This window comes from Ranitomeya imitator, chromosome 2 (assembly GCF_032444005.1).
Source record: "Ranitomeya imitator isolate aRanImi1 chromosome 2, aRanImi1.pri, whole genome shotgun sequence".
NCBI classification, from domain to species: Eukaryota; Metazoa; Chordata; class Amphibia; order Anura; family Dendrobatidae; genus Ranitomeya; species Ranitomeya imitator.
Window position 1 is genome coordinate 627609260 of NC_091283.1, and position 12731 is coordinate 627621990.

The 12731-nt window shown below is 39.4% G+C and overlaps 1 protein-coding gene across 2 annotated transcripts in view; it reads right to left on the bottom strand.

The window, feature by feature from the left end:
- Positions 1–1770: 1770 nt before the first annotated feature.
- ARHGDIA (Rho GDP dissociation inhibitor alpha) overlaps positions 1771–12731 on the bottom strand; it is a 32304-nt gene continuing 21343 nt past the window's right edge. For both annotated transcript variants that reach the window (XM_069752536.1, XM_069752537.1), the window contains exons 3-6: positions 4896–4979; positions 4728–4804; positions 4577–4640; positions 1771–3201 (exon numbers count right to left, since the gene is read on the bottom strand). In XM_069752536.1, the coding sequence (XP_069608637.1) occupies positions 3002–3201; positions 4577–4640; positions 4728–4804; positions 4896–4979 (425 nt within the window). In that variant the 3' untranslated portion in view covers positions 1771–3001. The remainder of the gene's footprint in view (positions 3202–4576; positions 4641–4727; positions 4805–4895; positions 4980–12731) is intronic.

The window sequence follows — 12731 nt, forward strand, 5'->3', positions numbered from 1 at the left end:
AGAAATCGCAGGTTAACAGCAGCTCAGATTAGAGACCAGGTCAATGCCACACAGAGTTGTAGCAGCAGACACATCTTTACAACTGTTAAGAGGAGACTTTGTGCAGCAGGCATTCATGGTAACATAGCTACTAAGGACAGGCAACAAGTAGAAGATACTTGTTTGGGCTAAAGAACACAAGGAATGGACATTAGACCAGTGGAAATCTGTGCTTTGGTCTAATGAGTCCAAATTTGAGATCTTTGGTTCCAACCACCGTGTCTTTGTGCGACACAGAAAAGGTGAACGGATGGACTCTACATGCCTGGTTCCCACCGTGAAGCATGGAGGAGGAGGTGTAATGGTGTGGGGGTGCTTTGCTGGTGACACTGTTGGGGATTTATTCAAAATTGAAGGCATACTGAACCAGCATGGCTACCACATCATCTTGCAGCGGCATGCTATTCCATCCGGTTTACATTTAGTTGGACCATCATTTATTTTTCAACATGACAATGACCCCAAACACACCTCCAGGCTGTGTAAGGGCTATTTGACCAAGAAGGAGAGTGATGGGGTGCTACGCCAGATGACCTGGCCTCCACAGTCACCAGACCTGAACCCAATCGAGAGTGAAGGCAAAACGCAGAGTGAAGGCAAAAAGGCCAACAAGTGCTAAGCATCTCTGGGAACTCCTTCAAGATTGCAAGATTGTTGGAAGACTATTCCCGGTGACTACCTCTTGAAGCTCATCAAGAGAATGCCAAGAGTGTGCAAAGCAGTCATCAAAACAAAAGGTGGGTACTTTGAAGAACCTAGAATATGAGACATAATTTCAGTTGTTTCACACTTTTTTGTTAAGTATATCATTCCACATGTGTTAATTCATAGTTTTGATGCCTTCAGTGTGAATGTAAAATTTTCATAGTCATGAAAATACAGAAAAATCTTTAAATGAGGTGTGTCCAAACTTTTGGTCTGTACTGTATATTGGGATTATTTGAAGATCGAGGGGATCTCAACTTGCCCCTATCTCTCGTATCTTATTTCAAGCACGAAAACTGCTTGCATTTCATTGGTTAGACACAACCTCCATCAATGGAAGAAGCACAAAAAAGGATGAATAATAAAGATGAATAATATAATCTGGTAGAAAGAAGAGTCTATCATACAAGTAACTCTGTTTGCAAATTTGCAATGATATAGAGTTCTTGGTTGGATATGCCAGGGCGGGCCACAAATCTTTTAATTAGAGAGAGAATGTTTACAATGCCATCTCTTGTTAGTCCTCTTTTTCCTTCTTCACCCTTTCTACAGATTTTATACTCCATTATTCTAGAACTGCTCTGAAAATGGTTCTCTCTGGAATGTTGGGGTTTGGGTTTACGGTATGTTAGAGAAATAAAGTACAGTTACTTAGTTCCTGTATTACACTATGCAATAATTATGTCATTTATGATATTTCAAAGATGGAAACCTTGTGCATGGAGTTTATCAATAAAAATGATTTGATTTAAAAAACAACAACAAAAAACAGATGTTAATATTTTAAAAAAACGATTAAAAAACATGAATACTTTACATTGTCATTTTTTTTTTAATGGCACCTTCCCTTTAGTCAAGTGTAGCTTTGCAGCACCCCCTGCTGGTATTTGCAGAGCTTACTTACAGGGTCATCTTGGGGAGGGCCGCACATACATACAGTTTCACGGTTGCATGCCAGGATATTATCAGCAGGGTAACGTCTCAGGAGGAGCAGAGATGGAATATAGGAACGGGAGACATCGTGTGGCCAGTTGGAATCACTTTATTTCAGAAAAAGGAAGCAGATGACCGCTGTATCATGCTATTCTGGCTTTTGAGAAATGTTACAGACATAATACAAAACAAAATAAACCACAAATTTTCTTCTCTGTCCGTGAGAAACAACCCCCCCACTTCCACAAAGACTCTCCAGGCTGCAACAATACAGATACCCCAGGAGTCCCCAGGGTGGAATGGCGCATCTGAGAGTATGAGCAAGGCAATAAATATCGGTAATCCACAAGGAAGAGCACTTTCACAACTTGGACATCTCCCCTGGGTGGAAAGCCACCCGTCTGAGCTAAAACTCCACATTCATATGTCAGTACTAGAGTTAATAACGGTGTATCGCTCTACTGGAAATGCCATAAGTACATTGTGCATGGTGAAGCAGGCTGACTACAGACAAGCAGCTCTGTACTGGCGGGTCTCAATACACTGGCACATCACACAACTAAGCCCATATACTGGAGAGTGGGCAATCCAGCCCCTGCTGCCCATGGATAGAGGACTGACACAGAACAATCTTTCATCTTACGTTTGGTCCTATAGTAATCTGAGCTGGAGGGAAAAACAAACCTTCAGGATAGACAGAGAAGTGCCTTCAAAAGCGATCTCATCGCGGCAATAGAAGCAGCTTAGGAACTTGCGAGTGTGGTCACCCCATTCCGGGATGTTACACTGCAGCAGGTGGACTTTAAAACGAGGCACACATTACACCAGTGGGGCACTGGACACTGCCCGACTGCAACAAATGCAAAATCATTAAGGCAACACGGCTACGAGAAGTGATTAAAAAAAAAAGAATCATTGGCAGAAATGATGGACCAGGCAATGATCATAAGGCGGCCATGAGCTGGAATAAACGGGAGAGAAGAAGAAACAGAAAGAAGTCCCTGGAATGAATTCCCAGCCCAAACTGGCTGCCAATTCTGAGGCCAGGCACCTTGACTAAGCGGGCACGATAACGTGAGCAGATAGGGAACACTCCCTCTCCCAGTCATCCTGCAGTATACATAACACAGGGCAAGGCAAACAGTGCCCACACCAGGCAGAAACGGCAAGCCCACTTGGCATTTCTTACAGGAGCATGGGTAGGAGCTTGTGGGGGGGAAACACCACATGGTACAGAGTTGGGAGACAATCCGGCAGCTTCTCTCAGAGAGTAGGAGGACAGAGGGGTGTTACAGACCCCAAAGGGGGTATTCTCTGGGCAGGCCTAGTTCTTCCATTCTTTACTGATGTTGAGGTTCCACTCCCAGGAGAGGTGATTGGTCTTGTCGTCGTCAGTGAAAAGAGACTTCATATTGTAACAGGCTCTGGCCAACAAACCCTTGGGCGCTTCCTCGATCGGAGTGAGAAATTCATATTCGTCCGCACGGGGGCCGTAACTTCCGACCATATAGTTTGTCTTGTCCACTAGAAGAAATAAAAAGCTTTCATTACTGTGGTTGCCGACAGCTCAATGACTACACACTAGTCTAGAACTTGAGCCACAAGCCTACATGTAACCACAGTCTACGGTAAAACGTTCCAGTAGCATGATGGATCTGGGCACGGGTCATTATGTCTGTCTTAGCTCTCTCCTGTGTCGCACAAAACAGGTTCTCAGCCTCTGAATGTAATCAGTGATAGTCTTCATTCGCCGACCAACAAGCAGCGCACAGAACAAGGCAAAGTATAACAACACAAAGAACTTTTTTACTCATTCCCCCAATTCTGACTAATGTTTCACAACTGCCAAGATCAAGGGTCAACTCTTACAGGTGTGCCAGTGTCTTGGTTGCACAGGACACTTACCTGTAAGACGCATACTTATGGTGAACCGGATTTATGATACATGCTGCCCGATCCACAAGCACCATGTATCAGGCACTGACTGTATGACCTCAGCCAGGTATGTTTGACTCCGAAACGCTGCGGCATTTAAAACTATAACTTAATTTGAAAACTGCCGGGGACATCAGCGATCACTGTTTTCTGTGCTGCAGATCTAGCAGTTCTCTAATGGGGAGATCTGTATAACCCCGCCCACACCCCTGATTGGCAGCTTTCTGTGTACACTGTGCATAGGCAGAAAGCTGAGAATCAGTGGTTTCAATGAGGTCACTCAAGAGCAGGAGGACTATATGGCACCAGACAACTAGTCCGCTAGTGATAATCTCCTACTAATAAAACAGTGATTTTATTGAAGCTACAATAAGCAGCCCAGTAAGTGACACATTACTGAAATCATTATGCTACTCTCAAAATAGCAAAAAACTGATGATAGATTCCCTTTAAAGGTAACCTGTTATAATGAGAATACAGTCACCATGATATAGAGCAGGGGGAGAGGAGTAGATTGATACACAGGTTTGTGAGAAAAGATTCAGTATAACTCGTGTTTCCATAATTTAATCCTCTGCTCTTTCTGGGATTTTGGGTCTATTACTGACTGACAGCCATCGCTATAACATCTTATGCAAGAAGAGCTTTCAGTCACTGATCAGATCACCCTCTGGACCCAAAACCCCAGAAAGAGTACATGATTAAATGACTACAACACGGGTTAATCTGAATCTTTTCTCACAAAGCTATATATCAATCTACTCCGCTCCTCCTGCCATATAACATCATGCCTGCAGATTGGACTGCATCTTCATGGTGAAAAGTTCCCTTTAACTTCTGAGAGAAGATCAGACTGCCCTTAGGTACATTAGATTGTCCCCGAAATCAGATGATATGTCTGACCGCATCATATGAAGCGAGGAAGCTGAACTCAGAGGTAGAATGGATGTATATGAACACTTACATCTTACACCTTTCCTGTATGTCTGCTGCTGATATTTCAGTCCGGACACTATCTCTTTGTTAACCTGTAAGCCGAAAAAAAAACAACGGAAGTTTCATTATATGGCGAATGACATGTCCAGAACCTCGCACCTAGCATTCAGCATCCTCACCTTAAAGCTGATTTTGATTCTGTACTCAACCCCTTCTTTAAGGGTGAACGATTCCTTCTTAAACTTCTCAAGGTCTCCTGATGTGTACAGAAAACAATTAAGGTCAGACCCTGGAGTGTGATGAAGCCATGACTATGCGCACTGTCTGATTCACAAAGGCTCACATACCTGTTAGATCCAACTGCAGGGGGCCGGGAGCATCAGCACACACCAGGGTCAGTTTGGTGACAACAACATTTGGAGCGCTGTGATCTAATAGGAAAGAAAAAGCTACATCATTTATGGTTTCTTCCATAGCCTGCAATCAATCGTTCGTCCCCCTCTCTCACACAAGACCAGATGATGGAGGCGTCTTAGGTGTGGACACGGACAACAGGCATACAGTACAAACGTCCTGCAGATTAGGATTTGGACAATGCTGTAGTAAGGCTGGTTTCACACTTGCGTTTTGATCTGCAGCGTTTTAAAAGCAAACGCATTTGGTGCAAAAACGCGTTTAAACGCTGCGTTTTTTAGACGCATGCGTTTTTGCATGTTTTAACTCAAACGCAGCGTTTTGACGCGTTTACAAGCGTTTTTTCCTGCATTTGCGTTTTTGAAATGCATGATGAGAAGTGTGTGACAGCTGCCAATCATCAAAATCAACTAGAAAACCCATTATAAACAGAAATACCTAGGGTTAGGGTTAGGATCCCCAGTAACCCTAGGGATCCTAACCCTAACCCTAAAACACAAACTCTAACCCTAACACAAACTCTAACCCTAACACAAACTCTAACCCTAACACAAACTCTAACCCTAACACAAACTCTAACACAAACTCTAACACTAACACTAAAACACAAACTCTAACCCTAACCCTAAAACACAAACTGTAACACAAACTCTAACACTAACCCTAAAACACAAACTCTAACCCTAACCCACAAACTCTAACACAAACTCTAACACAAACTCTAACACAAACTCTAACACAAACTCTAACACTAACACTAAAACACAAACTCTAACCCTAACCCACAAACTCTAACACAAACTCTAACACAAACTCTAACACAAACTCTAACACAAACTCTAACACAAACTCTAACACAAACTCTAACACAAACTCTAACACAAACTCTAACACAAACTCTAACACAAACTCTAACACAAACTCTAACACAAACTCTAACACAAACTCTAACACAAACTCTAACACAAACTCTAACACAAACTCTAACACAAACTCTAACACAAACTCTAACACTAACCCTAAAACACAAACTCTAACCCTAACCCACAAACTCTAACACAAAATCTAACCCTAACACACAAACTCTAACACAAACTCTAACACTAACACTAAAACACAAACTCTAACCCTAACACAAACGCTAACCCTAACCCACAAACTCTAACACAAACTCTAACCCTAACACACAAACTCTAACACAAACTCTAACACTAACCCTAAAACACAAACTCTAACACTAACCATAAAACACAAACTCTAACCCTAACCCACAAACTCTAACAATAACCCTAAAACACAAACTCTAACCCTAACCCACAAACTCTAACACAAACTCTAACCGTAACACACAAACTCTAACCCTAACACACAAACTCTAACACAAACTCTAACCCTAACACACAAACTCTAACACAAACTCTAACACAAACTCTAACACTAACACTAAAACACAAACTCTAACCCTAACACAAACTCTAACCCTAACCCACAAACTCTAACACAAACTCTAACCCTAACACACAAACTCTAACACAAACTCTAACACTAACCCTAAAACACAAACTCTAACCCTAACCCACAAACTCTAACACAAACTCTAACACTAACACTAAAACACAAACTCTAACCCTAACACAAACGCTAACCCTAACCCACAAACTCTAACACAAACTCTAACACTAACCCTAAAACACAAACTCTAACACTAACCCTAAAACACAAACTCTAACCCTAACCCACAAACTCTAACAATAACCCTAAAACACAAACTCTAACCCTAACCCACAAACTCTAACACAAACTCTAACCCTAACACACAAACTCTAACACAAACTCTAACACTAACCCTAAAACAAACTCTAACCCTAACCCACAAACTCTAACACAAACTCTAACCCTAACACACAAACTCTAACCCTAACACACAAACTCTAACACAAACTCTAACCCTAACACACAAACTCTAACACAAACTCTAACACAAACTCTAACACTAACACTAAAACACAAACTCTAACCCTAACACAAACTCTAACCCTAACCCACAAACTCTAACACAAACTCTAACCCTAACACACAAACTCTAACACAAACTCTAACCCTAACACACAAACTCTAACACAAACTCTAACACTAACCCTAAAACACAAACTCTAACACTAACCCTAAAACACAAACTCTAACACTAACACTAAAACACAAACTCTAACCCTAACCCTAAAACACAAACTCTAACACAAACTCTAACACAAACTCTAACCCTAACCCTAAAACACAAACTCTAACACAAACTCTAACACAAACTCTAACACAAACTCTAACACAAACTCTAACACTAACCCTAAAACACAAACTCTAACCCTAACCCACAAACTCTAACACAAACTCTAACCCTAACACACAAACTCTAACACAAACTCTAACCCTAACACACAAACTCTAACACAAACTCTAACACTAACACTAACACACAAACTCTAACCCTAACACAAACTCTAACCCTAACCCACAAACTCTAACACAAACTCTAACCCTAACCCACAAACTCTAAAACAAACTCTAACACTAACCCTAAAACACAAACTCTAACCCTAACCCACAAACTCTAACCCTAACCCACAAACTCTAACCCTAACACACAAACTCTAACCCTAACACACAAACTCTAACACAAACTCTAACACTAACCCTAAAACACAAACTCTAACACAAACTCTAACCCTAACACACAAACTCTAACACAAACTCTAACACTAACCCTAAAACACAAACTCTAACCCTAACACACAAACTCTAACACAAACTCTAACACTAACCCTAAAACACAAACTCTAACCCTAACCCACAAACTCTAACCCTAACACACAAACTCTAACACTAACCCTAAAACACAAACTCTAACGCTAACCCACAAACTCTAACCCTAACACACAAACTCTAACACAAACTCTAACACTAACCCTAAAACACAAACTCTAACCCTAACCCACAAACTCTAACCCTAACACACAAACTAACACAAACTCTAACACTAACCCTAAAACACAAACTCTAACCCTAACACACAAACTCTAACACAAACTCTAACACTAACACACAAACTCTAACCCTAACCCTAAAACACAAACTCTAACACAAACTCTAACACAAACTCTAACACTAACACACAAACTCTAACCCTAACCCTAAAACACAAACTCTAACACTAACACTAAAACACAAACTCTAACCCTAAAACACAAACTCTAACACAAACTCTAACACTAACACTAAAACACAAACTCTAACCCTAACCCACAAACTCTAACACAAACTCTAACACAAACTCTAACACTAACACTAAAACACAAACTCTAACCCTAACCCTAAAACACAAACTCTAACACTAACACTAAAACACAAACTCTAACCCTAACAAACTCTAACCCTAACCCACAAACTCTAACACAAACTCTAACCCTAACCCACAAACTCTAACACAAACTCTAACCCTAACACACAAACTCTAACACAAACTCTAACACAAACTCTAACACAAACTCTAACACAAACTCTAACACAAACTCTAACACAAACTCTAAAACACAAACTCTAACCCTAACCCACAAACTCTAACACAAACTCTAACACTAACCCTAAAACACAAACTCTAACCCTAACACACAAACTCTAACACAAACTCTAACACAAACTCTAACACAAACTCTAACACAAACTCTAACACAAACTCTAACCCTAACACACAAACTCTAACCCTAACCCTAAAACACAAACTCTAACACAAACTCTAACACAAACTCTAACACAAACTCTAACACAAACTCTAACACTAAAACACAAACTCTAACCCTAACCCTAAAACACAAACTCTAACACAAACTCTAACACAAACTCTAACACTAAAACACAAACTCTAACCCTAACCCACAAACTCTAAAACAAACTCTAACACTAACCCTAAAACACAAACTCTAACCCTAACACACAAACTCTAACACAAACTCTAACCCTAACACACAAACTCTAACACTAACACTAAAACACAAACTCTAACCCTAAAACACAAACTCTAAAACAAACTAACACTAACCCTAAAACACAAACTCTAACCCTAACCCACAAACTCTAACCCTAACACACAAACTCTAACCCTAACACACAAACTCTAACACTAATCCTAAAACACAAACTCTAACACTAACACTAAAACACAAACTCTAACCCTAACCCACAAACTCTAACACAAACTCTAACCCTAACACACAAACTCTAACACAAACTCTAACCCTAACACACAAACTCTAACACAAACTCTAACACAAACTCTAACACTAACACACAAACTCTAACCCTAACCCTAAAACACAAACTCTAACACAAACTCTAACACAAACTCTAACACTAAAACACAAACTCTAACCCTAACCCTAAAACACAAACTCTAACACAAACTCTAACACAAACTCTAACACTAAAACACAAACTCTAACACTAAAACACAAACTCTAACCCTAAAACACAAACTCTAACACAAACTCTAACACAAACTCTAACACAAACGCTAACACAAACTCTAACACAAACTCTAACACAAACTCTAACACAAACTCTAACACAAACTCTAACACAAACTCTAACACAAACTCTAACACTAAAACACAAACTCTAACACAAACTCTAACACAAACTCTAACACTAACACTAAAACACAAACTCTAACCCTAACCCTAAAACACAAACTCTAACACAAACTCTAACACTAACACTAAACACAAACTCTAACCCTAACCCACAAACTCTAACACAAACTCTAACACTAACACACAAACTCTAACCCTAACCCTAAAACACAAACTCTAACACAAACTCTAACACTAACACTAACACTAAAACACAAACTCTAACCCTAACCCTAAAACACAAACTCTAACACAAACTCTAACACTAACACTAAAACACAAACTCTAACCCTAAAACACAAACTCTAAAACAAACTAACACTAACCCTAAAACACAAACTCTAACCCTAACACACAAACTCTAACACAAACTCTAACCCTAACACACAAACTCTAACACAAACTCTAACACTAATCCTAAAACACAAACTCTAACACTAACCCTAAAACACAAACGCTAACCCTAACCCACAAACTCTAACACAAACTCTAACCCTAACACACAAACTCTAACACAAACTCTAACACTAACCCTAAAACACAAACTCTAACACTAACCCTAAAACACAAACTCTAACCCTAACCCACAAACTCTAACAATAACCCTAAAACACAAACTCTAACCCTAACCCACAAACTCTAACACAAACTCTAACCCTAACACACAAACTCTAACACAAACTCTAACACTAACCCTAAAACAAACTCTAACCCTAACCCACAAACTCTAACACAAACTCTAACCCTAACACACAAACTCTAACCCTAACACACAAACTCTAACACAAACTCTAACCCTAACACACAAACTCTAACACAAACTCTAACACAAACTCTAACACTAACACTAAAACACAAACTTTAACCCTAACACAAACTCTAACCCTAACCCACAAACTCTAACACAAACTCTAACCCTAACACACAAACTCTAACACAAACTCTAACCCTAACACACAAACTCTAACACAAACTCTAACACTAACCCTAAAACACAAACTCTAACCCTAACCCACAAACTCTAACCCTAACACACAAACTCTAACACAAACTCTAACACTAACCCTAAAACACAAACTCTAACACTAACCCTAAAACACAAACTCTAACACAAACTCTAACACTAACACTAAAACACAAACTCTAACCCTAACCCTAACACACAAACTCTAACACAAACTCTAACACAAACTCTAACACAAACTCTAACCCTAACACACAAACTCTAACACAAACTTTAACACAAACTCTAACACAAACTCTAACACAAACTCTAACCCTAACCCACAAACTCTAACACAAACTCTAACCCTAACACACAAACTCTAACACAAACTCTAACACTAACACACAAACTCTAACCCTAACACAAACTCTAACCCTAACCCACAAACTCTAACACAAACTCTAACCCTAACCCACAAACTCTAACACAAACTCTAACCCTAACACACAAACTCTAACACAAACTCTAACCCTAACCCACAAACTCTAAAACAAACTCTAACACTAACCCTAAAACACAAACTCTAACCCTAACCCACAAACTCTAACCCTAACCCACAAACTCTAACCCTAACACACAAACTCTAACACAAACTCTAACACTAACCCTAAAACACAAACTCTAACACTAACCCTAAAACACAAACTCTAACACAAACTCTAACCCTAACACACAAACTCTAACACTAACCCTAAAACACAAACTCTAACCCTAACCCACAAACTCTAACACAAACTCTAACACTAACCCTAAAACACAAACTCTAACCCTAACCCACAAACTCTAACACACAAACTCTAACACTAACCCTAAAACACAAACTCTAACCCTAACCCACAAACTCTAACACAAACTCTAACCCTAACACACAAACTCTAACACAAACTCTAACACTAACCCTAAAACACAAACTCTAACCCTAACCCACAAACTCTAACCCTAACACACAAACTAACACAAACTCTAACACTAACCCTAAAACACAAACTCTAACCCTAACACACAAACTCTAACACAAACTCTAACACAAACTCTAACACTAACACACAAACTCTAACCCTAACCCTAAAACACAAACTCTAACACTAACACTAAAACACAAACTCTAACCCTAACCCACAAACTCTAACACAAACTCTAACCCTAACCCTAAAACACAAACTCTAACACTAACACTAAACACAAACTCTAACCCTAACCCACAAACTCTAACACAAACTCTAACACTAACACTAAAACACAAACTCTAACCCTAACCCACAAACTCTAACACAAACTCTAACCCTAACCCTAAAACACAAACTCTAACACAAACTCTAACACTAACACTAAACACAAACTCTAACCCTAACCCACAAACTCTAACACAAACTCTAACACAAACTCTAACACAAACTCTAACACTAAAACACAAACTCTAACACAAACTCTAACACAAACTCTAACACTAACACTAAAACACAAACTCTAACCCTAACCCTAAAACACAAACTCTAACACAAACTCTAACACAAACTCTAACCCTAAAACACAAACTCTAACACAAACTCTAACACTAACACTAAACACAAACTCTAACCCTAACCCACAAACTCTAACACAAACTCTAACACAAACTCTAACACTAACACTAAAACACAAACTCTAACACAAACTCTAACACAAACTCTAACACTAACACTAAAACACAAACTCTAACCCTAACCCACAAACTCTAACACAAACTCTAACACTAACACTAAAACACAAACTCTAACCCTAAAACACAAACTCTAACACTAACACTAAAACACAAACTCTAACCCTAACACAAACTCTAACCCTAACCCACAAACTCTAACACAAACTCTAACCCACAAACTCTAACACAAACTCTAACCCTAACACACAAACTCTAACACAAACTCTAACACAAACTCTAACGCAAACTCTAACGCAAACTCTAACACAAACTCTAACACAAACTCTAACACAAACTCTAAAACACAAACTCTAACCCTAACCCACAAACTCTAACACAAACTCTAACACTAACCCTAAAACACAAACTCTAACCCTAACACACAAACTCTAACACAAACTCT